The 18,007-nt window shown below is 47.5% G+C and overlaps 1 protein-coding gene across 1 annotated transcript in view; it reads right to left on the reverse strand.

The window, feature by feature from the left end:
* The window catches only part of TMC7 (transmembrane channel like 7), a 57,036-nt gene extending 40,507 nt beyond the window's left edge, over window positions 1-16,529 (reverse strand). The window contains exon 1 of the mRNA XM_061401261.1: window positions 16,187-16,529. Coding sequence (XP_061257245.1) covers window positions 16,187-16,364 — 178 coding nt within the window. The 5' untranslated portion in view covers window positions 16,365-16,529. The remainder of the gene's footprint in view (window positions 1-16,186) is intronic.
* Between the last annotated feature and the right edge of the window lie 1,478 nt (window positions 16,530-18,007).

The raw sequence follows: 18,007 nt of genomic DNA on the forward strand, positions 1-18,007 counted from the left end.
TGCCTGGACCGACAGAATGCAACAAAAGCGATGCTGTGTCAGATCTAAGTCCAGCCTCAGGAGGCCTTGCCGGCTTCAGCTGCTCTCTGGACCAGCTGTGCTTTGTGAACAAGCTGGAGCTAACCTGCTGGAGGTGGAGACCAGGCAGAGAGGGGATGATTGCTCCAGGCCAGCCTACATAGCCTACAGTTGCTCAACTGACCACTGATCCCTCACACGTAGGGAGGCAGGTACTATTATCATCCCCATTTTACAGATGAGAAAACAAAGTCACTCATGGTTCCCCAACCCCTTGCCCAAGTCCTCAAAGCCCTGCACAATCTGACTCCTGCCTGCCTGCCAGCTCCTCAGGCCCTGTGCCCTCCAAACTACATTTCTTAGGACCCTTCATACACTAAACTGGGCCTGATCCCTCCTCCTCAGGGCCTTTGCACATGCTGTTCCCTCTGCCTGGACAGAATCTGCTCCATCTCTTAGCTCCTACTTGAAAGTCTCTTCCTCGAGGAAACCATCCCTGCCTCACTGTACTTCTACTGTTACATATTTTCCCATACACAGTAAGCCCTTGACAGCACTTACCACAATCTATAACCTTGTATTTATTTGTATGGCTATGTGAGCACGTCCGTCTTGCCCCGTGGACTCTTGGAGGGTAGGGACCGTGATGATTTCCTCACCATTGCGACCCAGGACCCAGCGTAGTAGTTCAAGAAAATACTTGGCTCAGAGCAGTTCAACACTCACTCACTGATAGATGGATGAGAGGATGACATCTGTACTTTGCCTGTGCTTAGAAAGTGTGTTGGTGGGGAGGGGAGCTGCAAACAGAGCCAGGTCTGCCTACTCAAGACTCTTCACGCTGCTCCATCAGGTCATGGCTGGAGGCCAAGTTTTGCTGCGCCCTGTACAGCAGTCCACAGAGGGAGAGCTTTCCTTTTGGAGGTGAGGAATGAACACCACCATCAGGGTGGATTTTATGCCTGATCTGATCCTAACTGGGGAAGACCATCCTGAATGGAGACAGGACATGGAAGGAGGAGGTAGGAGGCAGCTGTAATAATAAGCAATTCCCCCGACAGGCAGCAAAGCTTCCTTGGATTTGAATCCAGGCTCTGTCAATTACCAGCTGCGTCTCTGGGAAAGTTACTTAAATCTCTCTGAGCTTCAGTTGCCTCACCTCAAAAACGAATTCATTCACCAAGTATACCTATCATGTGTCAGATGTGGAGCAAGGGATACTGAAGTGAACAAAGTAAACATCTGACTCACACGACACTTGTTTTCTGAGGAGGGGGCATAGCAAGATCAGACAACACACATGCAATAAATATGCCAGGAAGTGTGTGCGTGCTCAGTCACTCAGTCGTGTCTGACTCTTTGCAACCCCATGGACTGTAGCCCGTTATGCTCCTCTGTCCATGGGATTTCCCAGGCAAGAATATTGGAGTGGGTAGTCATTTCCTCCTCCAGGGGATCTTCCTGACTCAGGGATCGAACCCTCATCTCTTGTGCTTCCTACATTGGCAGGTGGGTTCTTTACCACTAGTGCCAGCTGGGAAGCCCATGCCAGGAAGTAATGAGTGCAAAAAAAAAAAGAATCAGGTAAGGGCACAGAGGTAACAGGCAGGGTACACTGTTTTTTTTTAAGATTTAGTCAGGTATGGCTTCTCTACTAAGGTAGCATTTAAGCTGAGGCTAAATGGAGGGGTGGTATGTATACCCTGTGGATACTGGTGAAGGGAATTCTGGGAGAGGGAAACAAGTGCAAAAGTCCTGAATCAGGGGTGTGTGCGATGTGTTTGAATTAGAGCACAGAGGCCTGGGTGGCTGGGGAAGAGTGATTGAATGGGAGCCTCGTAGGGTCTTTTGTTGATGGCCCCCAAAGAGCTACACCAGCCCTCTGGGGTCCCCTCCCCTTGAATCTGGGCTGGATCTGTGACTTGCTTTCACCAAAGCTGCAACAGAGGTGACACTTTGCCAGTTCCAGACTCAAGCCTTAAAAAGCCTGGAAGCTTCTACCTCAGATGGTAAAGAATGTGCCTGCAATGCAGGAGACTCTGTTTGATCCTTGGATCAGGAAGATCCCCTTGAGAAGGGAATGGCTACCCACTCCAGAATTCTTGCCTGGAGAATTCCAAGGACAGAGGAGCCTGGTGAGCTATAGACCATGGGGTCACAAAGAATTGGACATGACTGAGCAGCTAACATTTTCACCTGTGCTGCTGGGAGCCTGGGGCTGCTGTGTAAGTTCACCTGTGCTGCGGGCACAACCACGTGCAGAGAAAGAAGCTGCAAGCCTCCAAGGAAGACAGCCAAGGAACTGGATGACAGAGAGAACCAAGGTCCTGGCTTATGAACCCAGTGAGCCAGGGTCCCCAGCCCTCCGGGTCATCCCCGCCATGGGCATGAAAAGGCCACTGGATGCTCAGAGCCAGCAGACATGACACACAGCTGAGCAAACTGTCTCCTCTGTAGCCTGTTCAGTTCCGGATGCATAGGATCAGCAGAAAGATTACAATGGCTTAAGCTATCACGTGTGGCGCAATCTATTAAGCAACAATAGGGAGCTGGGACAGAAAGAGTAGAAAGCAGGGGTCAGAGGTGGCCAGGCCAGACCAGGTCAGACTCTGTGGGCTGGGCTATGACCTTTTGATGTGGCAGATGGGCAGTCACCCAGGGTTCTGGGCCAAAGCATGTTGTGATCTGACCACATTTCAAAGGGTCACTCTGTAGGCTTTGAGGCTAAGGACGAGACCCATCACAGGAGTGCCAGCTTATGAGAATCAAAGGCGATCATGCAGATAGAAACACTGAGCACAGCCCGGCACGCAGCAGGCTCCGTAAATGTACTTATAGAGAGCAGGGCACTGGGAGCGGGGGACTGGCCAAGGCTTGATCCAAGCTGGAGTCTAATGGTGCAGAGCTGTAATCGTCACCTCTCTGGGCGTGTTCACACGGTGTAGCAGCTGACCCATTGATGATGACACAGACACGCGTCTGGAGCCCTGCCAGTCGCCAAGTGTAAGCCTGTGAATCCCACTCAACCTTTCACTCCCAGGCCCCCGCACTCCCTGAGGGTATGACAGACTTCCATAAACTTCCATTGGTAATGTGGTCCCTAAGCAAACACAAGGGGCTGGGAGGGAGTGGACTGAAGGCTATGGAGTCCAAGCCCAGCTGGAGGCTGCTTCTCCCTCTGGCCAGCAACAAAGGGCTGTTATTAACCAGAACAAAGGTCTTTGCATCTGGAGGGGCAAATTCACTTTATATTCAGTGACCACGAGGTCAGGGACCCAGGGCTGGAGCTGGAAGCTGGCACCCCAGTGGAGACAAAGACCGTCTCTGAGTCACTTGTTTCTCATCTCAGAAACAGGGGATATAATACCCTGATCTCATCAACGTGATCATGAGGACACATTTACCACCAGCATAAATAATACCAGCTGGGAAGATTTGAACTATGTGAAGTACACAGTATGCATCACCACACTCAATTTTCTGAGCTGCTCTTTGAACAGAATTGTCCTATTTTACAGATGAAGAAACTGAGGCTCAGAAGGCTAGGTGTTTTGCCACTCACACAGCTGGAAGTGCTGAAACTAGGAACCTATCACGTGGCAAAGCTATAGGCTTTACTATAATTTGAAAATACTTCATAGACACTACAATGCCATACAAATTAACTATTGGATTATTCTTGCATCCACACCGCAGGAAGGATACATCCTGTCCACATTTCGCAACAACAGTCTCTTGTGGAAAATTCTATTTTCAAAATGGCCAGTGATTCCCACTGGCCAGTGGTCCTCAGAATAGGACCCCGAGCTTCTACTGCAGGGGGCACAGGTTTGATCCCTGGACAGGGAACTAAGATCCCACATGCCACAATGTGACCCTCCCCCACAAAGAAAATCCAAAATGGCCATCATTGAAGAGGAATGCTTTTTTCTTTTCAGACATCCCTGGAAGTTCTCCATCTTCAAGTAAAAAAAAAAAAAAAAAAAATTCACAACCTTTGGACACAGGCATCATTTTTATAGCTGATCTACCTCCAACCCTATGTATCTAGGACCACACACTTTCTACAGCATGATGTCACTGAATTTCTTATGCCAACCTGGGGGAGGTGCCCTGGCTTTCTTCAGGGACCTGAGGCCCAGAGAGATGGCAGCTTGCCCAAGGCTTTGATGCCAAGACAGACTCCTGGTTCTACCGCTTCTTAGAAAGGCAGGTAGCATCACCTCTCCTAGCCTTGGATTTCTCGTTTGAGAGGACAAGAATGTCTCATGAATGTCAGATGTTCTCTTGAGCTGATTGTTTAAGCCTGTGGTGTGTGGGCTCCTTGATGACCATTTGCCTGGGAGGCAGGGGCATGTCTCAGATACTGGGGTGCCCCCATCTAGGAAGCTCTAGAATCTATTAGCCACACTGGAGCCAGATTTCAGCAAGTAGGTGGTTACTTAGGTGGGAGGACAGCCAGATAATTACAGGAGATATGGAGGCAGGGGAAGGTATAACAATGCTGCCCTTCCTGGTTAAGAACAAAGTTAGCCTCTTTGAAGCTTCAGAGCAATGTCGTGCTCACAGAAAGCCCTCCATCTGAAGAATGAATGAATGAATGGGCAGAGACAGGCACATCTAGAGAGCATCTTCAGGTCCCAATTTCCCTGGCAGCTCTTTCCACAGGACACCAACTCCTACACCAAAGGGCACAAACATTCCCAGAATGTGGGCACAGGCCAAAAGGCACTAAAACCACCACCACCTCCCTCACGAGCTTGCCAAAAACCTAGCCCGACTGGATGGGTGCTGGCTTCCCTTCAGGGTTTTTCTTCCCTCAAAGAATCGTGGGAACTCTAGGAAAGAAGGGACCTTCTGGGTCATCTGGTCCAGGCAACCTGCCAGTTGCTGTGGGAATCAGTTCTGTTTGATACCTTGTATGGGGTCCCTCTCTGGGTGGGACCCTGGGCTGGGGCCCAAGGCTCTGGAGACGATGAAGGTTTGCAGACTTGCTTCCTGCCTGCAAGAGCTTTCCCTCCCTCCTCCAACCAGCACGTGTCTCCTAAGTGTCCAGCCTACTACATCCCTGTCATTATCCCATCCTCCTCCCTAAGGATTTACCTGCATAGTCTCTGACCCTTTCCCTCCACCATTAGACTGTGACCTTCATGAGCAAAGGGACCTCATCTCTCTCCTTTACCACTGAGTCCCCAGGTTCTAGCACAGAGCCTGACTCACAGTGGATGCTTAATAAAAATCTGTTAAATTAATGAACGCAAGCATCAATTGTGAATAAATGAATTTGGTGCTGAGGATACAGGCAACACTGGCTCACCCATCAGGCAGATCAAAGTAAATATTTAGCACACCACCAACACACGGGCACCAAAATTGAGAAAAAGATCTAAGGAATTTAAGCATTTAATATTATTTTCTTTAGACATGATTTTTTTTTTCACAACTGAAAAAGTTAGCAAAAAGTATTGAGATGTTGGCCACACACCGCTGGCTGCTGCTATTTAGTCACTAAGTCATGTCTGATTCTTTGCAACCCCATGGACTGTAACCCACCCGGCTTCTCTGTCCATGACATTTCCCAGGCAAGAATACTGGAGTGGGTTAGCCAGTGATCAAACCCGTGTCTCCTGCATTGGCAGGCAGATTCTTTACCACTGAGCCACCTGGGGGGCCCCTGACCATATATTACATCCTTTTCTATTTCAGGTACTTTACATAAGCCAACCCTATTAGACACGTGCATATACACTCAGTTTGATGTTACCAATAAGACAATGTAGACAACAATTTCAGGGTTTCTTAGACTTATTTCCACTCATGTCTATGTGTGTGACATTGTTTTTATTTTGGATGCTAACTGGGGCTAGGCATCTGGATAATCTGCCCAATAACTGGCCAGCTGCCAAAGGTTCTTAATGCAGGGGCTCACGGTCCAGGGGGTCTGGTCAAAGCTGCTATGACATCTCCACCAAATGCTCAAAAACCTCCGATGCCAGGGACTCATCATGGCCCCTACTTCTGGCAAGGCCACCCACCTACCCACCCACCCATCGAGCCATTCACTCACTCACTCACTCAAAAAGATTTACTGAGCAATTGCTATGTGACATGCACTGTTCGAGGACTAGGACACAGCCTTGAAGATGACTTTAAAAACTCTCCCTGCCTCTGGAGGAAACAGACAATAAAATTTATTAAGTGTATTTCAAATGGTGATAGATGAATGGAGAAAAATAAAGATGGGCAAGGTAGAGATAGACAGAGGAGAGCAAGTACAAAGGGCCTGGTGGTCCAGTGGTTAAGAATCTGCCTTTCAATGCAAGTGGACACAGGTTCGATCCTGGTCGGGGAACTAAGATTTCACATGCCATCGGGCAACCAAGTCTGTGTGCTGCAATGAAAGATCTTGCATGACGCAATGAAGATCCTGCATGCTGCAACTAAGACCCAACACAGCCAAATAAATACATAAACATTAAAAAAAAAAAAAAAAGTTTACAAGGGCCCTGGGGCAGGACCGTGGCTAGTAATTTCAAGGAACAAGAAAGGAGGCCAATGTAGCTGAAGGAGAGTCTGCAAAAAGAGAGGAATGGGGTAGGAGGTTGGGAAAAACAAGTTTGGCCACATAGGGCCTATGGGGAATGGTGTTAACATACTTCGGTGAAGGTAGGAACTGAGGGGGATTCTGAGCAGAAGAATGACATCATCTGACTCAGATTTAACAGAAGAATGACATCATCTGACTCAGGATCTCTCTGAGCAGCCCTGTGGCTATTTTTGTCCTTGAGCTACACAGGTCAGTCTGGCTGTATCCCATGGCAGAACATCACGTATCAGGTCACATTGTCCTGCAGTGATGGAAATGTTCTATAACTGTACCGTTTGATATGGTAACCACGAGTGGCCACTGCATAACTGAAATGTGGCTGGTGAGACTAAGGAAATGAATTTTTAATTTTATCAGACTTTATTCAATTTACACTTTACAGCCACATATAGCTAGTATCTGGGCTTCCCTTGTGGCTCAGCTGGTAAAGAATCCACCCTCAATGCGGAAGACCTGTGTTCAATCCCTGGGCTGGGAAGATCCCCTGGAGAAGGGAAAGGCCAACCCACTCCAGTATTCTGGCCTGGAGAATTTCATAAACTGTATAGTCCATGGGGTTGCAAAGAGTCGGACACGACTGAGTGACTTTCACTTCACTTCACTTCATAGCTAGTAGCTACCGTATTGAACAACACAGAGGGGCCTCGTTCATAGGAGTCCAGAGTCTAGTCCGAGAGGGGAGGAGCCAGGGCCTTGAGAGCTTCCTCCGTCTGCCAGACTTGAGAACTGCAGGGCAGGGAGGACCTGCATGAGTCACACCACTGGGCACCTGGGTGGGGCACCTGGGGAATGACTGGGTCCAAGGCTTTATGACCAGACAAGCAAAAAGCCTTCAGGAGCAGTGACTAACTGCTCAGGGCAATTGGAGTCATGCAGGCCCCAGAACCCAGGTCTCCTGGTTTCCAAGCTTGTAGAGCATCCAGTGGGCTGTCCACAGAGCAGTTACTGTGATCCTGTCTGTCTAAGGAGGTGACAAGACCACCTGGTGGTTAAGTGCACTGGCTCCATAGCCTGCTGCCTGGATTCTAACCCCAGCTCCACTTGCTACCTGTGTGACCTGGCAAGTTTCTTGACCATTCCATGCCTCAGTTTTCCCACCTGTAAAACAGGGGCAGCAGTTCCCACCTCACATAACCATCTTAAGGATTAAATGGCTATTGTATGTCAAGTGCTTAGAAAAGAGGACAGCAAACCTTTTCTGTAAAGAACCAGATAGTAAATACTATTCACCACACAGTTTCTGCTACAACTATTCAACCTGCCACTGCAGCAGCCATAATCCATAAATGAATGTGCATGACTGTTTTCTAATGAAACTTCATAAAAACAGGTGGTGGTTCAGACTAGGCCCATGGGTTGCAGGAGACTCAGGTTCAATTCCTGGGTCAGGAAGATCCTCTAGAGATGGAAATGGCAACCTACTCCAGTGTTCTTGCCTGGGAAATCCCATGGACAGAGAACATCGACGGGCTACAGTTCATGGGGTCGCAGAGTCAGAAATGACTTAGCAACTAAACAACACAACAACAGTAGTTTGCAGACCCCGAGCTGAGAGCAGTGCCCAGCATACTGTGCTATGTACTTGAAGCCAGGACTCTGGTTATTTACTGATGAATTTAACGTAATCTGCAGTTGGGGGAGGAGGTCTTCTTGCTAAGGATTCCCTATGTGGAATTTATCTTCCTTGGCTAGGACCTCTCCAAAAATGATTTCCAACATTCCTGGAAGTGACAATAACCACATTCGCCTTTACTGAGCATTTACCACGTGCCATGATTATGTCAAACCCTTGACATAGTTATCTCCTGTGACCCTCAGGATGGGCTTTTCTTACATTTTGCTCTCATTTTGCAATACAGAAAGTTCAGAGAAGACAAGAGCTTTGTCCAAGGCTGACTTAAGGTCTGAACCATGAGGGCAAAGACCTCAGCATGTCTTACTCACCCTTATACCCCTGGTGATTAGCATGGGGTTGGCTAAAAAAACATGTCACAGATACACAGATACAGCAGCTCTAGATTTGCAGCATTAACTTCCTTCTGCTTCAGTAGCTTGCCAAGTAACTTCTCAGGGCCTCAGTTTCCAGGGAGGTAAAATGGGCAAGTAATACCACCTACTCGATGGCATCACCGACTCAATGGCATCACCGACTCGATGGACATGAGTTTGAGCAAGCTCCGGGAGTTGCTGATGGACAGGGAGGCCTGGCGTGCTGAAGTCCATGGTGTTGCAAAGAGTCAGATACGACTGAGCGACTCAACTGAAACTGAATACCACCTACGTTGAGTGGCTGTAAGGAATTCCAGAAAGTTATACATGCGAGTCCCAAATTCAACTGCTAAGGGAGTCTGCCAGACCTTCAGGAACTGGCTCCAGCTTGCTGCGCTCATCCCATCTCCTCTCCAAGCTCCAGCCCGAGGCCTCCTCAGATGCACACAGGTCCTCCCCACCTCTGCCCTCTGCTCCCCTCACTGCCCCTCTTGAACGCTCTTCCCACCTGTTCTTCCCACTCACCTGCACTGGCTCCTCCGAATCCCTGGACCTCAGCTCAGTGGTCCCTCCTGGAGAGTCAGCAGGCAGCCGCTCTCCTCTCTATACCATCACCTGTTTATCTTCTTCTCAGCAGCTATGCTTAGCTGTCTCTGATCCTATTTCCCTCTGTTTAGGGTCTCCTCTGTTGGATTAGAAGCTTCATGAAAGCACGTCCCTCGCCCGCCTCTTTCATCACTGGGCTCACGCCTGGTACATGCTTTTGGCTCAGAGTCAGTTTCTGGCCTCCTCCTGGGAGGAGGGTGGGGGCGGCCCCACAGAAGGACTGGGTGGTCCCACAGCCAAACAATGCTCCTTTTAAAAGCAGCCAGACTGCAACAAAGTTTACAGCACTGAAAAGTCATTTCCCCCTTTTATACCTTAAATTCTTTACTTCCTGCAAAAAACAAACCAAAAAAAGCCACTGAGGGCGGCCTTTGGGCCTAATCTGGGCCTGAGCTGCTGGGCAGACGGAGCTCTCGGCCTCTCCTAGACAGAGGGGGGAAAAATCACTCAGGTCAGATGGCTGGCTCACCAGAGAACCAACCACTTCAGTCTGTGTCCAGACCTGAACAAGAGTCCTCCCACCCAGGACACCTTTGAGGAGTGACCTGGATGAATGGACCTAGCAGATAAAGTAAAAACATAAAACCAGAAAAACCACTACAGGTCAAATGGTTACTTGTCTTCAAATTTCATACAATCTGTCAGACTAAAATAGCCCACAGAATAGCTGTTTAACTACATAAGTGTCTATCAGGTAATGCTAGAACACCTGCAGTCATCAAACCTTATAATAAGGGGCTAGAAAAGGCCCTAATAAGCGTAATGATAACATGCTAATAATCAAACCAAGAGCTACCATTCAACCCCATTTGACAAGCTTATCTCATTAAATCCTTTCAGTGACACTAGCAGACCAGGGTATGAAGCCATTTTGGAATTAGAGGTGTGATGGTTGTTTCATATTTTGAATGCACTACAAGGTGCTAAATTGCACACTTCAAATTGGGTGATTTTGTTACATGAATTATACCTCCATCCTCCCCTAAAGAAGGCACTGCATGCATGCTAGCTGAAGGACTCCTGACTGGAACAGCATGTAGTTACCCTACACATACTGCACACCTCATTTACTGGCTGGTATGGAGTCGGACATGACTGAGCGACTGAACCGAACGGAATGAAGTCCTGATGGGCTGGAACAGTCTCTCTGGGCACATGTGGTTAGAGTAATTCTGAGTCATGAGAGAGGAAAGGGGAAGGAGCCTTTATGGCTTATTGTAATTTTAGAGGGTCTAAAATATTTGGGAAAAGCTTCTGAGATAGACTTTATGGAACACTGTCTAAACTTCATGGAACAGAGGGAATTTCATAACATGGCCTAAGACTCTCCAGGCCAACCATCCTTTTTCGTTTCGATTATCCCAGAATCATAGTGTCCACTAAAATAAGGGACGCCCAAACAAACCACTATATATACAACTGACTACCAACAAGGATGTAAAATGTGAAGACTCTGGATGTTTGTCATCTTGTAGGAACACAAAGGGACTTCCCAGGTGACCTTAGTGGTAAAGAATCTACCTGCAATGCAGGAGATGTGGGTTTGATCCCTGAGCCAGGAAGATCCTCTGGAGGAGGAAATGGCAACCCAGGCCAGTATTCCTGCCTGGGAAATCCCATGGACAGAGGAGCCTGGCAGGTTACAGTCCATGGGGTTGCAGAGAGTCAGACACAACTGAGGAACTGAACACAGGGGAACAGAGACATCATAACAACAGTTAATGCTTACATGGTCACAGCAGTCAGTCCCCAGAATGCACTCCCTCCCCCCAGGAAGAGTACAATATTCTCCTCCCAACATTCATGCCTTTAAGCAGGCCCCACTCACACTGAACAGGGCTGACCCATGGGAACAAAACAAGTAACAGAGTGATTTCTAAGACCAGCTCGTATAAGACACCACAGCTTCCACCTTGCTCTCTCTTGGATCATCTGCTCTGGAAGAAGCCAGCCACTGTGTCTCGAGGACACTTAAGACAGCCCTCTGTGAGGTCCACATGGAGAGGAACTGAGGCCTCCTGTCAACAGCCAGTGTCCGCCCATCCATGTGAGCAAGTCATCCTGGAAGGGATCTGTCAGCCCCAGGCAAGCGTTCAGATGACTGAGTGGCTACACTGGCTGACCCCACGACCGCAACTTCACAAGAGACTCTGGGCCAGGAAAGCTGAGACAGGTCATTTCCCAATTCCTGACCCACAGAAACTGGGAGATACGTGATTATTATTGTTTTAAGCTTCTAAACGTAGGGATAATTTGTTACACAGCATAGATAAATGACATAAGTACTTATTTATGTAAATTATCTGAATCCTTGAAATGACTCCTGAAGTAGGTTTTATCATTATTTAATCCATAAGGAAACTGAGGCACCAAGCACTTATGTGCCTTTCTCAAGGACAAAACCAGTAAACGGGAAAAAGAGGATGGGCATCTGGGAGTCCAAAGTCTCAAAACCAACTACACTACAGCTCCCATTGTGGCTGCAGGTATGAGGCAGGAGATGGGCCCTAGGCTAGGCATTTACAACTAGCCTCCTGTTCAACCTCCTGGCATAAGAAGCTGAGCTCCAGTCCCGTTTATATCTCCCAAAGCAAGAGACAATCAGGCTCCAGGACTACCTATTTATGACTAGACTCCTGTCTATATTTCGAGATCTACACCTTGATATAGAAAGCAGCAACTGGAATAGGGTTAATAACCAGACATTAGTCATTTTTGTGGCAGGGACAGAGTGAGATTAAATGCTTTAAAGGGTCATATATTTCCCATCCCTGGGGCAAGGGAGACATTGGGGGTCAAAAAGGAGGAGACATCACCCCATAATATGTGATGCTAAGGGTGTCACATAGGCCTCTGGGCTGAAATCCATCTTGGAAAAAAGTTGCAGACCTATGTAGGGGAGGTCTATATAAATGACTTAACCACCTCTTTTCTGCATTCCTCCTCACTAGGGGGGATGTCCAAACCCTTTCTCTATGGGTGTGCATCTCTGCTTTTCTTCCATCTTAACTAAACCATTTCTCTCTGTTCTCTCCCTCTTGTGGTTGTGATGTATCTCTAATATTAAACATCATACCTGCATTTACAGTTTTTGCCTCTGTGAGAAAAGAATTTCCCCTGGGGGCAAAGATCCAGGGAAAAACAGCTTTTAGCCTCTAGCCCTTGCAGGTCCGGTGGCGGCTAGGATTCCTGGTATTCATCCAGGCTACCCAGGTTCAATTCCTGGGCAGAGAATTAAGATCATGCTTCATGCTACCACTCACTGCTGCCTCAGAGAAATCAGGTACAGCCCATCATTCATTTATTCAATGAATGTTCAGCAGGTACCATGTGCCGGATGCTGTTCTACATCCCAGAGGAACAAGAAAAAGCCTCTGCTTCTCATATCACCCACAGTCTAGAAGGGACAAGAGCTAAATAAATGAGGAAATGTTCAAACCAGATGACTTCAGATGGTGCTAAGTGCTTTTGAAGGCATAAGCAAGGTAACTGGTCAGGGTAAGAGGGATGGGCCACTTCTGCAGACAACAAGACTCCAGAGGTCTGTCTCTCTGATGTGACAAGTGAGCAGAGACCTGGCAGGAAGCAGAAAGAGGTGCCATATGAAGATCAAAGAGAAATGTACTCCAGGCAAAGAGCAGCAGAAGTAAAGGTCCTGAGGCAGAAATGACATTGATATGCTGGAGGAATGACAAGGCAGTCAGCGTAACTGGAGCGAGATGGGCTAAGGTAAGGCTGGAGGTGATGAGAGCCTGCAGAGGTGTGCTAGGGTCCTTGTTGGAGGCCGTAAATTTATTCTCAGAGCAGTGGGAAGCCACTGTAAAGTTTTAATTAAGAAAGGAAGTACTGTTGTTTAGTCACTAAGTGAAAGTTAAGTGAAAGTGTTAGTTGCTCGGTCATGTCTGACTCTGCAGCCCCATGGACAGTAGCCCATCAAGCTCCTCTGCCCATGGAATTCTCCAGACAAGAACAGTGGAGTGGGTAGCCATTCCCTTCTCCAGGGGATCTTCCAGACCCAGGGATCAAAACTGGGTCTCCTGCATTGCAGGCAGATTCTTTACTGTCCAAGCCACTAGGGAAGCCCTGTTTAGCCACCAAGTTGTATCCAGCTCTTTTGCGATCCCATGGACTGTAGACCAATAGGCTCCTCTGTCCATGGGATTTCCCAGGCAGGAATACTGGAGTGAGTTGTCATTCCCTTCTCCAGGGGACCTTCGAGACCCAAGGATCAAACCCTGGTCTTGTGCACTGGCAGGCGAATTCTTTACCACTGAGCCGATCAAGTATATTGTTTATTCAACTATAAGAAAGAAAGAAAGAATGCCATTTGCAGCCACACATATGGACCTAGAGATCATCATACTAAGTGAGGTAAGTCAGAAAAAGAAAGACAAATACCATACAATATAACTTATATGTAGAATCTAAAATACGACACAAATAAACTTACCTATGAAACAGAAACAGATTCACAGACATTGAGAACAGACTTGGGGCTGCCAAAGGGAAAGAGTTTGGGGGAAGGATGGATTGGGAGTTTGGGATTAGCAGATGCAAAATATTATATACAGAACGGATAAACAACAGGATCCTTCTGTATAATACAGGAAACTATATTCAATGTAATAAACCATGAGAAAAAAATAAGGCAAGCATTGTGATCTGTTTTATCATTAAGAAGGATACACATTTCCCATTTCTATAAACCAGATGCCCCTTTGTCTCCTGCCTCCCTCCAGCTGTCCTCCCATGATGCTCATACAGTGCGTCATGGTTTACAAAGTGCAACAAAGTTATAAACACAGTCCCTTCTGAGTCCCCCACTGGTGCTTGTGGGTACAAGGTCATAAAATATCATCTGTTCAAGCTAAGGGAAAGTGAAAGTTGCTCAGTTGTGTCTGACTCTTTGCGACCCCTTGGACTATACAGTCCATGGAATTCTCTAGGCCAGAATACTGGAGTGGGTAGCCTTTCCCTTCGCCAGGGGAATCTTGGACTACACAGTCCATGGGATTCTCCAGGCCAGAACACTGGAGTGGGTAGCCGTTCCCTTCTCCAGGGGATCTTCCCAACCCAGGAATCGAACCGTGGTCTCCTGCATTGCAGGCAGAGGGAAGAATCTTTTAATCAGAGGTGCTAGTTATAATACTCATGAAAAGATGCTTAGAGACCCCCGTGAACACCCAGCAAAGATATAAAAAAGATGAATCTCATGCTTTCTGTATGGGAAACCAGTGTTGGCATCTTAAATGTGATGAATTGTGACAAAATAAGAGCAATAAAAAATCAAGTGGAAAGCACTTGAATAGCTATTACTGAAAGGCTGAAATTGAGCTCATAACAACACTATTAATAATGCATTATGTTTGGACGTGAGTCTGAGTGAACTCTGGGAGTTGGTGATGGACAGGGAGGCCTGGCGTGCTGCGATTCATGGGGTCGCAAAGACTCGGACACGACTGAGCGACTGAACTGAACTGAACTGAACTGAACTGATGTTATATATATATGCCTCAGTCGTGTCCGACTCTTTGCGACCCCATGGACTGTAGCCCGCCAGGCTTCTCTGTCCATGGGATTCTCCAGGCAAGAATACTGGAGTGGATTGCTGTTCCCTTCTCCAAAGGATCTTCCCAACCCAGGGAGCGAACATTGATCTCCTTCATTTCAGATTCTTAACCATTTGAGCTACAGGGAAGTCATTATAATGCATTAGAAAATGATTAACGTCAATTCCAGGCTGACTTCTTTATTCTGATTCCTGAGCAAGTTCCCAGAGTTTGGGTCTCTCAAGGTGTTTTTCTCTTTTTTTTTCTTCTAAATGTTGAGATCAATCCAATTAGAAGGGTCCAATGCCCAAATGCAGCAGCAGCAATGCCCAAATCTACACATATATTTTACTGTAAATCCTTGTAACAAAATCTCTGTTCTCAAACTAAAAGAGAAAAAACGCTGCAGATAAAACTTCACAGTGGGGTCTTGCATTTTGTTAAGGGCAAATATACAAATGCTGGAAGGAAGCCTGCTGGGTGCTGAAAACATCACTGTCTTGACTGAGTAGCAGTTCTACACATTTATGCAAAAATTCACAGAGCTATACACTTTCTTAACTTTTACCTAAGGGAAAAAGGAAAAGCATATAATACGTGGCTGGCTACCACTGATCGTGTCTTTCTTGTATCAAGCACTGCGCTAGGCACTTCACACATTTTTGTCTCAACCAATCCTACCAACAGCTTATTCCCATTTTACTGAAGGAAGCTGAGGTTCAGAGAGGGTAAGTCACTTACCAAAGATCACACAGCGATCAACAGCCCAGGGAGAATTCAGTTCTAAGCCCATCTAATGGTAAAGCCTCATGTGTTTGGGAGGCAGTCACCTCGTATTCCAGTACTCTTGCCTGGAAAGTCCAATGGACGGAGGAGCCTGGTGGGCTGCTGTCCATGGGGTCGCTAAGAGTCGGACACGACTGAGCGACTTCCCTTTCACTTTTCACTTTCATGCATTGGAGAAGGAAATGGCAACCCACTCCAGTGTTCTTGCCTGGAGAATCCCAGGGACAGTGGAGCCTGGTGGGCTGCCGTCTATGGCGTCACACAGAGTCGGACACGACTGAAGCGACTTAGCAGCAGCACCTCGTATTAGAATGTGAGGACTAGCTGGGCTCTCATAATCTTTTCATTTAATTTATAGGATGATTTTGAGGCTAGCTGGTGGCTCCTCGACCAGCTCTGGGAAGACAAACTCACAGCGATCGGGACTCCCATTCCAGTGCTCCTTTTGGCAGAGAGGTCTCTAAATGGGGTGAGGATGGGTTGGAGGAGCGAGAGCAGGAATAAGAAAGATCCGCTTTCCTCCAAGCCGGGAGGTGGGGAGGGGACCCGGCCCGCGCGGAGCTCCCAGCACCGCGCGCCCGGGTGCCCGCGTGCCCGCCCGCCGCCTGGCGCCCGGTCCCCGCCGCCCTACCTTGGTGGATGAAGGGCTGCCTGCTGGGCCTGCCGGGCGGGAGCGCACTGATACTGGATTCGCTCATGACTGCGCCCCGCGACCCCGAGAGACCGCCAGAGACCCGCTCCGGCAGCTGTCGCCGCCTCCCGGCCTTCCCTCCGGGAGCCGGGATTCCAGGTTCCGGCGCCGACGTCATAGAGGCGGGGGCGGGGCGCCGGCGCCCTTCCCACGCCCGCCGCGCGGGACCCCCGGAGCCGCGCCGAGCAGGGTCGCGAGGTACCGGCCAGGATCCGACGGAGGGTGCAGCCCCGCGGCGTCCAGGACCTGGAATGGGAGACGCGGGTGGAGAGCCGGAAGAACCGGGAACGGGCTCCATCCAGCGGCCGCGATAAAGGGCTAACTCCCGGATTTTTAAAAGTGTAATAAAAATAACCAGGACTCAGAACAAGTGTATCTAGTAAGTTACTGTTTGGGTACAAAAAAAAAAAAAACGAAGAAGAAGGAATATCTTTGTACATATTTATAAACACATAAGATGACTCTCGAGTGGGGAGCTGGGAGGCTGGGTGAGAAAGGTTCAAGGAAAGATTTTTCAGTTTACCTCGTTTATCTTTGAACCTTATCCACGTTTCCTCTCTGCCTCTATCCGTGGATAGTTTAAAAGATAAAATGAAAACGAATTACGAAATATAAATGCCAAATAAAGAAATGTAATCGTATATGCAGAGTTCTGAAGAATAGCAAGGAGAGATTAAAAGAGCCTTCCTCAGTAATCATTGCAAAGAAATAGAGGAAAACAATAGAATGGGAAAAACTAAAGATTGCTTCAAGAAAATTAGAGATACCAAGAGAATATTTCAGGCAAAAATGCGCACAATAAAAGACAGAAGTGGTATGGACCTAACAGAAGCAGAAGATATTAAGAAGAGGTGGCAAGAATACACAGAACTATACAAAAAAGATCTTCATGATCCAGATAACCACGATGGTGTGATCACTCACCTAGAGCCAGACATCCTGGAATGTGAAGTCAAGTGGGCCTTAGGCAGCATCATTAGGAACAAAGCTAGTGGAGGTGATGGAATTCCAGTTGAGCTATTTCAAATCCTAAAAGATGATGCTGTGAAAGTGCTACACTCAATATGCCAGCAAATTTGGAACACTCAGCAGTGGTCACAGGACTGGAAAAGGTCAGTTTTCATTCCAATTCCAGAGAAAGGCAATGCCAAAGATTGTTCAGACTACCGCACAACCACACTCATCTCACATGCTAGCAAAGTAATGCTCAAAATTCTCCAAGCCAGGCTTCAACAGCATGCGAACCGAGAACTTCCAGATGTTCAAGCTGGATTTAGAAAAGGCAGAGAAACCAGAGATCAAATTGCAAACATCTGTTGGATCATAGATGAAGAGGGTTACAGAAAAACATCGACTGCTTTATTGACTACTCCAAAGCCTTTGACTGTGGATCACAACAAACTGTGGAAAATTCTGAAAGAGATGGGAATACCAGACCACCTGACATCTCTCCTGAGAAATCTGTATGCAGGTCAAGTAGCAACAACTAGAACTGAACATGGAACAACAGACTGGCTCCATATCAGGAAAGGAGTACATCAAGGCTATATATTGTCACCCTGCTTCTTTAACTTATATGCAGAGTACATCATGCAAAATGCCAGGATGGATGAAGCACAAGCTGGGATCAAGATTGCTGGGAGAAATATCAATAAGCTCAGATATGCAGATGACACTACCCTTATGGCAGAAAGTGAAGAAGAACTAAAGAGCCTCTTGATGAAAGTGAAAGAGGAGAGTGAAAAAATTGGCTTAAAACTC

The sequence above is a fragment of the Bos javanicus genome, chromosome 25, assembly GCF_032452875.1.
Source record: "Bos javanicus breed banteng chromosome 25, ARS-OSU_banteng_1.0, whole genome shotgun sequence".
Lineage (NCBI taxonomy): Eukaryota > Metazoa > Chordata > Mammalia > Artiodactyla > Bovidae > Bos > Bos javanicus.